Genomic DNA, 15,444 nt, shown 5'->3' with positions numbered 1-15,444 from the left:
TGTACAGATCCAAACTAAACATTATTATCTAGGAAAATAGTGAAGATCTATAAAGACAGGTATATCTTTTTATAGTGAACAAATGTAGTCCTGGTATTAAGGGGGATGGTTTATACACATGCACACATTAAACTGGACTGTGATTACATTACTTTCAAATTCAGGAAGTCATTTTTTCCAAATGTTTTAGTCTTAGCTGTAAAATTTTATAAATAAATTCTTTATGTATACACATGTGGTTTCAACCACATTCTTGTGCACATCTGTCTCTAGGGTGAGACATCTTTTAAATTTTATGTTATTATCATTTGTGAGGTGATTTTGTCTATATATACACACACACACACACATATACACACACACTGCACACACACTCACAAATCCATTGTTACTCCAAGTCTAGCTTGAATATCCTATAAAATATAATACTATAAAAATGTCCCTTTGACATTGCTAAACACTTTCTAAAACTTTGCTATGATTGTGTGAAATTGTTTTAACAAACCAGATGTTGTAATTACAGCACTGCTCACATGAGGCAAGATATTACATACATTGTAAATAAAAATGTATTTTACAGTGGCATTTGGATCTTTCGAGTGTTTATTCAATACAAGAAATGTCAGAACTTCCCTCTAGTAAGAAACAATAAAACATTGTTTGTACAGTTTATATTTGTACAGAGTTATAGCTAAAATTCACAAGATAATTTTTATGGGTGGACCCTCCTCTCCAGCTTTCTTCTGGACTCTTCTGTCATATGTGAGTGCACTTGCACACTGTTCTCAATACATTCAATGAATCTTTCCAGCATTCCAGAGTCTCTGAATCATTTGAACCCATTTCATAGAAAAGACACTTAAGACAAAGAGATGGAAAATAGCACATGTACTGCAGAGAAGATATTCTCCGGAGATATTTTTAACCCCATAACACTGATTATAACACTGATTAATTGAATTTAGGCTACATCCAAACGAAGCCAGAGCTTTTTTCCCCTCGTCTATATATCTGCGGACACATGAAACTGACACAAAACAATGTAGTATACATGCCAGACCAGCATGTGGCGCTGAAATTTTGCCACAGAGATACACTAATAACAGAGAAGAAGACTTGGACTATGCACATAAACCTTGCGAGCGTTTAATACAAAGACAACCGTAAAGTGTTTGTTCATGTTTTTGTTGCTGTTACATGACATAGTGGTGTCTGACTAGGGGTGAGACATAGGGTGATGACATCATTGTTTCACAAAATATGCAGATTGGCTGTCCAAAAAAAAATGCAAGGGTGTCGTTTTCAGATTTATTCACTCTGGGATAAATAGCGGTTTCACTCTCCCAAAATGTCAGATTTGTGTGGACGAAACACCAATCCGATACCAACATTTTTGCATATACAGCTAAACATGTCTTCGTGTGGACGGGGCCTTAGTTTTGCACTTGCAACGAGTGCATCAAGACTCTCATCTTAAAATAACTGTGTCCTATAACACATCTAATGACTCATTTTCAACAAGTCTCCATAAAAAAACCTTAGACAAACCACAGTGATTGCTTTAACTCTACTATTAAGAAGCAGTTTCATTGTCCTCTAAGTAAACCCAGCTGAAACTTTCATTGGGTTTATCCTCTTTTGTAGAGTGCGTGTAATGCCACTCCTCTTAAATTAAGTTTGTTCATTCCACTCATGCTATTTCATCAGCAAACAGAGCTGTCGTTCCTCTGTAGGAAGTGCTGATGAGATGAGCTGTCATGAGTATGTGTTGAGATAACCCACATATATATATAGGGGCTTTTAGTCCATGTCTGTTATACACTCACCAGCCACTTTTTTAGGTACAGCTGTTCAATTGATTCAAGATTCAAGAGTTTTATTTGTCACATACCAAATTATATATAGCATACATAACCAGCAGTGAAATGTGAGTCAGGTCCGCTCCATGGACAGTGCAATTATTAAAGAAAACAACACAGATGGAAATATACATAAATATAGCTATGTAAGAATGAAATAAAAGTAAACAATAAAAATATAAGAATAAAATATAAAAAAGATGTATATTGTAGAATTAAATAGAACGCAAAATAATGTGCATGAACGTAAACTGAAGTCTTAAATATTAAGATTGCTTGGTAGAACAAATTGCGAATCAGCAAATCACATGGCAGCAACTCAATGCATATAGGCATCTATGTGTGGTGAGGACGAAATACCATCTCTGAACGCACAACTCGTTGAACCTTGAAGCAGATGGAAAACAGCAGCAGACGACCACACTCGGTGCCACTCCTGTCAGCTTAGAACAGGAAACGGAGGCAATTCGCACAGGCTCATCAAAATTGGACAATAGAGGATTAGAAATACATTTCCTGGTCTGATGGGTCTCAATTTCTGCTGCGACATTCAGATGGTAGTCTTAGAAGATGGAAAGAACATGAAAGCATGGATCCATCCTGCCTTGTCTCAGTGGTTTAGGCTGTTGGTGGTGGTGTAATGGTGTGGGGGATATTTTCTTGGCGCACTTTGGGCCCCTAAGTACCAATTGAGCATTGTTTAAACGGCACAGACTACCTGATTATTGTTGCTGACCATGTCCATCCCTTTATGACTACAGTGTACCCATCTTCTGATGGCTACTTCCAACAGGATAATGCACCATGTCACAAAGCTCAAATCATCTCAGACTGGTTTCTTGAACATGACAATGAGTTCACTTTACCCAAATGGCCTCCATAGTCACCAGATCTCAATCCAATAGAGCAGCTTTGTGATGTGGTGGAATGGGAGATTCATGGATGTGCAGCCGACAAATCTGCACCAACTGAGTGATGCTATCATATCAATATGGACTAAAATCTCTGAGCAATGTTTCCAACACCTTGTTGAATCTATGCCACGAAGAATTAAGGCAGATCTGAAGGCAAAAGGGGGTCCAACCCGTTACTAGCAAGTTGTACCTAATAAAGTGAGTGTATTTGCAATTTAATATATATACTCCAAATATTGTTAAAATACAATAATACATATATATTAGTGGTGTCCCCGACTAAGGATTTTCATAGTCGAATCAGAATTTTCGAATCTTGCCGATATTTCGACTGATAGTCTAATCATATGTTTGGGGGCGGGGCAAAATACATTAACAACAGTCAAGTCAGGCATTTGACTAACATAATTACCGATGTTAAAGGGTTAGTTCGCCCAATTTGCAAAATTATGTCATTAATAACTTACCCTCATGTTGTTCCAAACCCGTAAGACCTCCGTTTATTTTTGGAACACAGTTTAAGATATTTTAAAATTAAGTCCGAGAGCTCTCAGTCCCTCCATTGAAGCTGTGTGTACAGTATACTGTCCATGTCCAGATATGTAAGAAAAACATCATCAAAGAAGTCCATTTGACATCAGAGGGTCAGTTAGAATATTTTGAAGCATCGAAAATACATTTTGGTCCAAAAAATAGCAAAAACTACGACTTTATTCAGCATTGTCTTCTCTTCCGTGTCTGTTGTAAGACAGTTCAAAACAAAGCAGTTTGTCATATCCGGTTCGTGAACGAATCATTCGATGTAACCGGATCTTTTTGAAACAGTTCACCAAATCGAACTGAATCGTTTTAAACGGTTCGCGTCTCCAAAACGCATTAATCTGCAAATGACTTAAGCTGTTAACTTTTTTTAATGTGGCTGACACTTCCTCTGAGTTCAAAGAAAAAACTCGTTCACAAGTCAAGAACCGTTTCTGTCAGACGTGTCCGATTTGAGAACCGAGGAGACGCAAACCATTTAAAACGATTCAGTTCGATTTGGTGAACTGTTTCAAAAAGATCCGGTTACATCGAATAATTCGTTCACGAACCGGATATGACAAACTGCTATGTTTTGAACTGTCTTACAACAGACACGGAAGAGAAGACAATGCTGAATAAAGTCGTAGTTTTTGCTATTTTTGGACCAAAATGTATTTTCGATGCTTCAAAAAAATTCTAACTGACCCTCTGATGTCACATGGATTACTTTGCTAATGTTTTTCTTACCTTTCTGGACATAGACAGTATACCGTACACACAGTTTCAATGTAGGGACTGAGAGCTCTTGGACTAAATCTAAAATATCTTAAACTGTGTTCCGAAGATAAATGGAGGTCTTACTGGTTTGGAACGACATGAGGGTGAGTTATTAATGACATAATTTTCATTTTTGGGTGAACTATCCCTTTAACACACAAGTAAAATGTGTAATGAACACCTTGCAGATATAAATGGGGTAAATAATGTTTTATGTTTTGATGAACAGATAGCCAACACTTAACGTCAGCGATACCATAACAATTAACAATTTTTTTTTTTTTTTTTTACAATAGTGCTCTCATTATAACGTTAGCCTAAAACGTTAGCAGTTAATGTTCTGCATTTCTGTTTTGAGCTTCGCACGCTGAAGATGACCAGTAGAGTGACGAATTTTATAGCAAGTTTTTAATCAATGGGATTCAACTCATAATTTCATATAATTATGAGCTTCGCTTCGTTATTTATACAACATAACGATAATATTAAGACTTAAAGGCTATTTGCAAAAAGGGCCCGAATGCACATGAACATATCTGCGGGACTCTGAATGCGAACTCCTTTTGTTGACACGTTCTTCGCGAAACAATTTGCAGAAACACGGCAGCTAAACTCTTAAAATTCATAGCATTTTAGTATAATGGTCTTCTCATTATAATAGTATGACAGTCCCAGTCATAGTTACTGATATTCTGCATTGTAGTTTGATCTGCTTGCGCTGTGCGCTGAAGAGATATCACGAAGAGCACTTGACTCAAAACCAAATGCATCTTATATGAAGTAAATAATATATGCACGATATATATACACCGGCTGAAATGTTTTGAAATCACTTGTAACCTACCTGTTCGAAAAAATCCAGTCTCTGCCTGTGTCAGTTTGAGTCTTGGTAAAGTTTTAAATCCCTGCCTTCAAGATGCTCCTCTGTCAGTCACGGATTATGGAAAGTGAAACATAAATCTATAGGGGTGGGTAGATTTATTCACGCACTTTAAAATATTAATTTGAAGCTTCTTTCTTTTCAGATTTTTACAGCTTTATTGAATATTCGACTGTTAGATTGGTACTCGAATCAGGCTCCTCCAATCAAAGCTTCAATTCATTGACTATTCGTAGTCACCCCTAATATATATATAGATAAAAAAATATATTATTTTTTTTTCACACAAATTGAGCAAATATATATTTTGCACATTTTTACCAGGCAGTGATGTAAACTGAAGTCTACTGGCTATTAGTAAAACTCTCAACAATTTGTAACATTTAAACTTCCTCTTTCATTAGCAAGCACATCAACACAGGAAATAAAACTGCATTCGTCAAACCATTTCATTGGATTGTTAAATGTGAACGTGTGACTGTGTATGTGTGTGACCATCCATTACTGTCAAATCTGAGGAGATGAGTCTAAAATAAAAACGAAGTCTTAAAATGATTTCCTCTAGTGTGAGAAGGCCAAAATAACAGGACAATTGAATAATACAGGGATGTTTGTGAAGTACATTTTGAATTGGAGGAAAATAAGAGTCAGAAAACAAGTTAGATATTGCAAAAAAAACAACTTACCCTTGGTGTAGGAGGCCCGTGGTCGTCAACAAAAGTGGATTCTCCTGTAAAGAAAATTAAGTGTCAGAGTGAGCTGCTTACATAAAACATCTGTTATTTAGGAAATAATAAACTTAGAGAGCAATGTAGACAAAACAAAATGTTTAAGCGCATTCAGTGAAAAACGTTGTTTTGAAATAGAGCAGATTCAGCAGCTGAGATGTATCAGCACTGGAAATCCGCATGGGAGCCAGATGACATCCACTACAAGAAAATGGAAGAAGTGTGTTTCTGTGGGTGTTTTGAGAGAGAAACGGTCTCTTAATGCAACTCCTTCTGTGGTACAGTAGTGGCTATAAAGGAGGAGACATTCTTTTTTTATCTCAAACAAGGGTCTTCTTTTTAACCTCCACTCCAGATGGCACGGTGGAATCAGTGCTGTGCTTCCTGTGTTAAATGGATAGTTCACCCAGAAATGTAAATTCTGTCATCATTTACTTACCCTCGTGTTGCTCCAAACTGGTATGGGTTTCTTTCTTATACTGAATATAAAAGAAGATATTTTGAAGAATGCAGGCAACCAAACATTTGTTGGTCCCCATTGACTTCAATAGTATGAAAAATGAAAAATGGGAATAAGAAACTGGTTACCAAGCTTCTTCAAAATATCTTATTTTTTTATGTTCAGCAGAAAAAAGGAAATTTCTACAGCTTTGGAACAACTTGAGGGTGAGTAAATGATGACAGAATTTTGATTTAGTCTTGTCATTTGCACATTAAGGTGAACTGCTCCTTTAATGCTATCTGTTGTGCAATGACTGCATCTGTCTGATGAATAAATAACTTCCCAGCAACATAGAGCTGCTATACTTCTCAGCCTATCTTCAACTTTCTCAGTATGAGAGTGAGAAAAAGAATGAGATATTCTTAGACGAAGATCGATGCATATCATAAATCATGAATAGTCTCGGCACAGATGAAATCACAACCGAATGGAAGGTAACGTGCAGAACACAAAACTACTTGGTACTCAAATACCACTTCTTTGTATTATTATTGATGTTAAAAACAGATGAGCTGCTCAATATTTTTGCTGATATTTTTTCAGGATTCCTGATGAGAATCCTGATGATTTATTTGAATCTGAAAGTTTGTAATATGACAAAATGTCTTTATTGTTTTATACCAAAACTTTGAACCCAAAGGTCAAGAGGTCAAGGGGATCTAAATAGATCACATTTCACACATCTCAGCTTCTCTGTAATCCATAAAAATACCTCATGTTCCTGTTTTAGTGGCTGCTGTTAGCACAGAGATCTTTTTAATGGGGCCATATGTCTTCTTAAACATGCACACTATGTACACTATACTCATGTGGACTCATATGCTGCTGAGTGACACACATGCATTCTACTCATCCAGTCAGTGCATTTTTAAAGAGTTTCTTTTATGATAAGTTTATTTCAAATGGTTCAAAAAAAACAACACATCTGAAACCAAAAGCAAATAAAAAATGTAGTGACTACAATCTTAACTACAATTAATACCAAAATATAAAGAAAAAAGTGTTACATTTTCGGCATTTCAATGATCAACTGATGTCTGTACTGCTGTTAAAATTGCCCATTTAGGCCTCCGTATGACCTTGTCCTAAAATGTACTTGTCAGGACCATCAGGATTACACAGTTTGTGAGGGCTTGCTCAATTATCCACTGAAAGCCCCACTGCCCTGCTTACCCCCCACGATGGCACCCTCTCTGTCCAGGCTTTGGTCTGCATCACACTTCATCTGATACTGACCCTCAGAGCCAATTAGCACCTTCACTAACTACCCGTCCCGGCTGCAGTCCTCTGGGGTCAGATTCCCAGACTCCAGTAGAGTCATTCAGGTCGCCAGGCTTGGAAATAATTGGAGACTAAAGCAGTAGAAATGCAAAACTGTAAACAGAGGACATCTGCAATGATTAGAGTGGGCCAGAAACAGAGAGTGGGCGAAGGCTGGAAAGAAATCAAACAGCGGTGCATTACTGTCAACTTTGTTCATGGGTTGTGTTGTAGCCGATTTAAAGTTTGCTTTGGTTATGAGAGGATCATTAATAACCTATAATTATGACACAAAAAGTCATAATGATACTGATGGAAAAAGCCACTAACTTGGCATAATCCCCAGCAGGAACATTTGAAAATAAAATCAATTGTTTCACATAAATGTAGCCTTTTTTTGGCTTTCATAAAGAAAAACATTCTCTGAAATGGAATTTTCTCTACCATCTGGCTTGGCTTAGGAATGCTGTTGTTTGTATCGGAATGCCATAAACGTATGCTTTCGGCATGTAACGTTTAATTTGAGTTATGAAATTGGTGGCTCGGTAAAGTATGGTTTAGAGATGAGGAGAGCCAGAAATACTCCAGAGACTAAAGCAGGAAGCCGCACAGGGTCGACGTCTCGGTTGTGAGGTACTTTGAAACACAAAAGCTGTTGGCTATTTTCATCCTTTCTCATTTTCAGATCACATCCTGTAATAATCTGTGACCACAGGTAGAACATTCTTGAGACGTCTGAGAACTGAAGGACATTCTGAACACGAAGATTAAAGCAAAAAACATCTGGCACTGGCTCAGCATTCTTGCGAACTCAAAAGCTGTTTGTTCTGATTTTAAGGAACAAGCAAGTCAACCATCCAAAGAAAACAATGTCAGTGTGAACCTGTTGTCAATTGATTTACCTCAATAAAATAAATGTGTTGACTTCCATAAAATAGACCTAATGTACATTTTCTTCGCTCTGATGAGCATGCAGCAAAATTTCACATAATCATATATTCATACTAATGAATTGCCCTCACAACTATATGGAAATTGGGAAAATAATACTAAAATCGTACTATATAAAGTGCTCTGATGTTCATATTTAAAGGGGTCATATGATGCAATTTCTATTTTTCCTTTCTCTTTGGAGTGTAATAGCTCTTGGTGCATAAAGAAGATTAAGATGCAAGATGTAAAGTTTCAAAGACTAAAGTCTCAAATCCAAAGAGATGTTCTTTATAAGAGATTCGTCCACAGCCCCCTAAAACGGCTCGTTCTAACACACCCCCACATCCCTACGTGACTATGTGGGAAGATTTGCATAACCATGCCCAGTTGTTCATGCAAAGCAAGAAGGTGTACCTTTTATTCTCATTGTAGTATCGTTGTTACCGCCGCCGCAATGTCGTGTAGACGCTGTGTGTTTGGTTGTAAAAGCGAAACTAATTATGTTTGGCCTTCCAAAAGAGGACGATATCTACTTCAGCATGCCTGGAGCTGGTCCGTGCTGGTCGCTGAGGAAATACATCAACTTTGCACTGTGGATCGCTGGATCGGCTTTCACTGTGGATGAAGCATGTGGTTGCCACAAGCTCCTTTATAGAATCCACTGGCCCACATGTGCTCACTCAAGCCGGCCTTCGCTCACTCAAGGCCGCTGGAGAGTCAAGGTGACTCTGTTTTGTTGTGAAAGCGAAACTACTTGGTTTGGCCTTCTCTTGGATCTCTTGGAAAGAGATCATGACTAGAAATCATGTTTATATCACGTTTATAATGGGGTTTAATGTTGGTGTCTCGTCTCTCCAGCCAGACATCACAATATTTTAAGAGGTGTAATATTTCCGTCACATGCTAGAGGCATTCGGCAAATCACAAAGCACTGGATTGCCGGCCAATTACAGCACTCCTCTCTTTTCAGACCGATGAGCTTTGTAAAAATCAACACGTTTCAGAAGGCAGGTTATAGAGGAGAAACAATTATGTACAGTATGTGGAAAATATTAGTTTTTTGAAGCTTAAACCGCATAAACATATTTTATTAAACCAAATACACATAATAATTTTCTTTTTAGCAACATCATATGACCCCTTTAATCAATATTAAAAAAATGCGTCATAATGGTATTTCATAATTCACAAATACCTACACAATCTCTCTCACAACATTCCTGCATTAAAATTAATAAATGCTAAATATAATACAAAACACACCTGCAGTCTGTAAGTGACAGCAAAATTGTTATATCAGCTCTACTTCAAATTTAGTTTATTTGGTATCATCTTTAAGTTAGACGCAATTATTATATTTTGCTTGAAATTAAAAGGAATTTAAAAGTACTTTCACTTCAATAACCAATGTTGTGCAAATTCAAAATTTTTAAATAAAAACTTACTTAAATTGCTCTTGAACTCATCAAAACTTTGATAGAGCTGATGTATGCAAGATTGAACAAGCGTGAAAAATGTGGATCATATAAAAAAAAAAAGCTAAATAATATAAACAAGAGACATCATAGTGATTTGATTATTAACAGGATTGAATGGTTTCCATGCCAAATTAGCTCCAGGTGAGTGGTTTACTTGCTTCAGTCCATAACTGCCAGAACAAGTCAGAACTAAGACCTTATAAAAGTCTCAGCTTATCTCATTGTCTTACACCTGCACAGTACTCAATGAAGTAAGTGCTTTATAGTGAGTGTGTGACAGTGTTACGTTCCCCTCTTTTTTTGGTCTAGGGGGTTTCAAGGGGGAGTAACAAGTGTCGTAACATGAATAAATAAATGTGAGAAAACTCCTTTCCGTCTATCCCAGCTCTAAATACCTTTCATCGAGTTAGATCCAGAAGGCTACACAACACCTTTTGATTCACACCTTGTAACAAAAGAAAACTGAAGAAAAGTACGCTTACTAAACGTTTCTTTTATTTAAATAAAAAGTATCCAAATATTTATAAAGCAAACAAATGATCAACAAACAAACAAAACAAGTTTAAATAATAACCAAATCATCAGGAGAGGGCCAGGCCAAAATAACAAACAAAACAAGGGCTTTCTAAAGTTTAAACCCAGATAAATTACCTAACAAAAGAAAAGAAAAATAAAAGACAGTCATCTTACCTCTCTCCCTGACTAACAAGACATAAACAGGAGAAAAGTTTAGGGATGGATAATCCAAATAAATTGGCGCCCGTCTCCCTACACGGTTTAAACATTTAAACTCACACAGTCTAAATGGTTGTACTCAGACAACAGGTTTCACCACATAATATAAGTTCTCTTTTCAACAACAGTTCACACAACTCTGTCTGGGATAGCTGGAGAGGGATTCCTCTCGATCACAGTCTCTTTGCTGCTTTATAAAGACTGCCAGCAGAAAAGCTCCGGCTAATTAAGATCAGCTGCGGATGATTTGGAGTGCTGCATGAAAGAGAGAGAGAGATAAAAGAAAAAAGTGAACACATTCACCAGCACAATACAACGGCAAGTCTACGTCACAGGACATAACAGACAGACAGGCTGACAGGACACGTATGTACTCTAACACTCCTGCTGGTGTGTAGGCAGCACTAACACCACAGAGACAAGAACATATGGCTGAGGGTTAGAGGGTCCTGAAACAATGACATCAGTCTGGTTAAACACACCCTGTTTAAAAAACATCAGACTTATTTTTTTTATTCCACTCCCCCCATTGCATAAAGCTGCATGCATGTTTCTTATTTGGTGTGGTGACATGGGTGCTTCCAGCCGTATGTGGTTGGACTTCACTCAACCCTTTTATTTAGCATGTAGGAGTGACCCACCATTAAGCCCATCAGTCAAATGACAGTGGGGGGTTTAAGAGTCTCCACCCAGGACTGTTATTCTATAGGTCTGACCATGCTACTACCTGCCAAATGTGGTAGACATGATGGACATCTGCTTTCCTTTTTTATAAATAATTGCTACTTTTTGTTGTTTTAGGAACCATCACTGAGTGAGGTCTAAGTCCTTGAAGGAGTCTAGAAAGCTGTGTCAGGATTAATAAGGTGGCTTGCATCTAATATTAGCATGGGCATGACTGATTCAACATCTTATGATTTATTTGTGTGGTTTTGATTTCAAACGTACACCACATTTATGCCACACAAAACATCTTTTTTAGTGTTCAGAGCTCCCCACACAATGACCAGGAGATCTTTGTAGTTCATTGCACTTGAGTCACACTGAGGCATTTGAGCAGTTGTTCAGCATTTTTGTGGAAAGCTTTGTACATTGTATAGGAATTGTTTTTATTTTTTTATTTTTTTCATATAAAGTTAATAGAAATCTGTTGTAACAGTGTGAATGTCTTTGCTGTAATTTTATACGGTCCCCTTTAATAAGCAGCACAACTGTTTTTAACATACCTTATAATAATAATAAGACTTTTTTTGAGCACCAAATATGCATATTAGAATGATTTCTGAAGGATCACATGACACTGAAGATTGGAGTAATGGCTGCTGAAAAAATATGTTTTAATTACATTTTAAAATACATTAAAATAAAATAAAAAGCATTTATGTTGTATTGTAATATATATAATATTAAGTTCCCAGTTATATATAAATTAATACATTTTGTCTCAGTGGAAATTCCTACATTTAAAAATAATGACCATTGCAATGAAAATAAACATGATTTTAATAATTTATAATATACATGCGTCTTTTCTGTAACCCATGGTCATGATAAATGTCAAACAACTGCATCTCATATAAGAGGGGTAAAACAAAGTCACATTTTCTAGATCTAAACCACCACTAATCAGAATCAGAACTAGTTTAAAAGGAAATGCTGTATGACAAAGAATAAGATCTTATTCAAGCTCATGATGTTAAATTTACTCTGTTTGCTTTTACGGGAAACACAAAACCCAAACATATTAACAAAAGCCATAAGTACAACCAGAAAGAAACTGGCTGCTCAGTATTAGGTTACATTTCTCAGAAGGTTCATGATAAATTCATCCAGTGAGGGTAACAGAAAGTAAGTAGGGGTCAGGAACAATTCAGGAGCATCTGGTTTTCATGTGCGTTGTTTCCTGTGAACTGGCCTTTTCATACTTTTTTTGTATACTGTACAGTACATACCTCTGCTCACCTGCTCTGGCCCTGGCCTTACAGGATATGTGCAGCGCTGTGGCCACATAAACTGACCTGTGCTCTTTCCGATGCTTGCCAACAAAAGAAGCCACATTAAACCATTTACAACTAGACCACTAATTGGGGACTTTAGGATTTTCTTTAGTGCAATCTAGGAATATCAAAAACTCTGGATTTTATGAGTTCTGTCCACTAATGCTAATTTGCAAGTATGGCTAAAATCTTAAATGACAGATCACCAATTCATACATTCCCTGGGAAACAAAACTATGAACTTGTTTATCCAAACTCATGCTTTCTGCACTTTTGCTCGTGTTGCTTTTGAAATCAACTGAAGTTTTAAATCTGACTTCCTCTTCACAGTCATCCCCAAAGGTGACATTCAAAAGAAAAACTGTGGCAGACCCCTGTGAATACAGCACTGAATTGTAGTTTTAAACTTTTACATCTGCTCCTAATGACAGGAAATATGCTAAATAAACTATCTGAAGGTAGATCCCATTCAGAGTTTTTCTGCAGATTTCCTCTAAACCAGACATCTTTTTTGTTCTTATGACTTTGCAAAATAGCAACATTTGTAACAAGTCATATGTTTTTCTCATCACAGCACTCTTTTCTGGAGTTGGCCAAGTGCATCTGAGCAGCACCTGGGATAAACCAGGAAGAGCCTGTTAAAAATGGCCCACTCAAATGTGACCTTTGACCTCTAATGCAAATACATCTACAACTAACATATTGGCGGAAAACAAAATAAATCATTTAATCAAGTAAGACAGTATTTCATAAACACGGGTGCAACTCAAGGTTACTACCAGAGACCAGAGTGTATGAAACCTTAATGCATTCTGACAGGAGCCTCAATGACATTAACACAAATGGCCGACACACATGCTAGTGAAACTTACGCACATGCACATGGCTTACTAAGTAAAACCCAAAGGAAATGACCATGGGATTTGAGTAAGCACTGGAGTATACTGAGTTCCAAAAGTTGTAAGTTTCCTCAACTGTGAGTGAAATGGATCCATCCCCATAGACTCACAGTCACATTTACCAAGGCTGCTCCGGTCTTCAGTGTATTGTACAGTGGAATACATGTAACAAAACAAGCTTGTGACATGCATAAACCACAAGGTCAAGAAAGCATCAGTAGCAAGGCAAAAACATAAAAGAAGCTGGAGGGTCTTTATTTTCCTAAGCAACAAGACACATAAAGAAACCCATTTGGGTTTTAACTCTGAGGTATATTCATTCAGCAAGTATACTGACTGTAAAAGGGAGGGTGTGGCATTTATTCCTTTAAATGTGTCTTTAAATACAGCTCCCTATAACCAATGTAGCCACAACTTACAATGTACTGCCACACACAGAGCAACGTTTGGTCACAAAAGTGAACTAGTCATCTAATAGTAAGCTAAATTATTTCTTATGACGCAAGAACGTCTTCCATAAACATCTCTTAAGAAATGCATCCATTCATGTTCAGGTGCACATCCCTAATCTACTCTTCACAGTTTCCCACAGTTTTGGGAGGCATGACAGACCTATATGGAATTGGCCATACATGTGCTGGAATCCGTGTATGTCAAACAGAGCTGTCAGCGCATTCAAAATCTTACATAGAAGAGGCCAAAAACACGAAGAGGCCATTCGTACATCAAGCAAACCTGTCAGCACTAGAAATTGTGATGTGATTCCGCAGGTCAACTGGGGTAGTTGTTTATACTTTGTGTAATGCATATTTTCAGCCCAGTACTGAACCTGCCATTGAGTTTGGACAGCTTTACTTGCAAAATAACCTCTGATTGCTTGGAAAATGTAATGGTACTGGGATTCATAAGACAGCAGCAATGGCTTCAATCTCAATTTCCTGGTACTCAACACATGATGCAGTTCCAAGTCTAGCTGACAAGATCCTGAAGACGGAGAGAGAGGGACACAGCAGCTCTGCCTCATTGTCATGACGAATGAGTCTGATCTGAATCTCTGTCACGTGCAGCCCAAAATCCCCTTATTAAGTGCTTTAACTCGGAGCTCTGAAAGATGAATTTTCTTTATCTTAATTATGTCCTGTTGTCATTAACATAATGCATGATTATCAGATGTTTAACGGCAACACTTATAAAGAGCTACTGCTACGGTCTGACACATCTGTTTCCATTTATGTCGAAAATGTTGTGTTTGTTGTCTATGAAGCAGATCGAAATAGTGTTAAACATTGGTTTTGCTACTATAGATTTATCATCATATGGGGAATGTTCTACCCTGTAGCTGTAATGGCCTGTGGAGAGACTATAAAAGATTCAAATCCTTTTACAATGTGGCCAGTTGCGGTTCAGAGGATGGGAGGTGTATCATGGGATACATATATTTAGCATGTATGAACTGTTGCCTATATTTTGAATTACGGTTGTCCGCTGTAACTTATTGTGCGCAGGATGTGCTATGATTTTACACAGGGTTTAGTTGAAGTCTCTGATCTCTTTGACATTTTTATCAGAAGGAATTTGTGCTTACTAATACCATGTTCAGCGCTTAAAATTAATTTCACTGTGCGTCTGTGAAACTTTGAGCTACCATCGTAGTAGTTTTGTGTGCATGTGAACATCATGGCAACGTACAACCACAAAGTACCTTACAGGGAAACACTTAACGTAATGCCTAAATGCACGTAACTAATGTAAATCAAGTAAGCATAGGCATAGACCACGAAGTGTTGAAGAAATAACACATTAGCGGACCAGAGGGAATAATATTGTTTGCCTGCACAAAATAAATTCGAGAACTTTCAAGAACCTGTATCTATATATGTTTATTTAAAAAAACTTTCCATGGCCTTGAAATTTTCTGATTTCAGATTCACAAACTTTCAAGGATTTCAAGCACCCGTGG

The 15,444-nt window shown here is 37.2% G+C and overlaps 1 protein-coding gene across 1 annotated transcript in view; it reads right to left on the bottom strand.

The window, feature by feature from the left end:
* Positions 1–15,444, bottom strand: part of usta (uronyl 2-sulfotransferase a) — a 63,686-nt gene that overhangs the window by 17,811 nt on the left and 30,431 nt on the right. The window contains exon 2 of the mRNA XM_059512662.1: positions 5,639–5,682. Coding sequence (XP_059368645.1) covers positions 5,639–5,682 — 44 coding nt within the window. The remainder of the gene's footprint in view (positions 1–5,638; positions 5,683–15,444) is intronic.

This window comes from Carassius carassius, chromosome 27 (genome assembly GCF_963082965.1).
Source record: "Carassius carassius chromosome 27, fCarCar2.1, whole genome shotgun sequence".
Lineage (NCBI taxonomy): Eukaryota > Metazoa > Chordata > Actinopteri > Cypriniformes > Cyprinidae > Carassius > Carassius carassius.
This window is presented reverse-complemented; position numbering and strand designations above follow the sequence as displayed.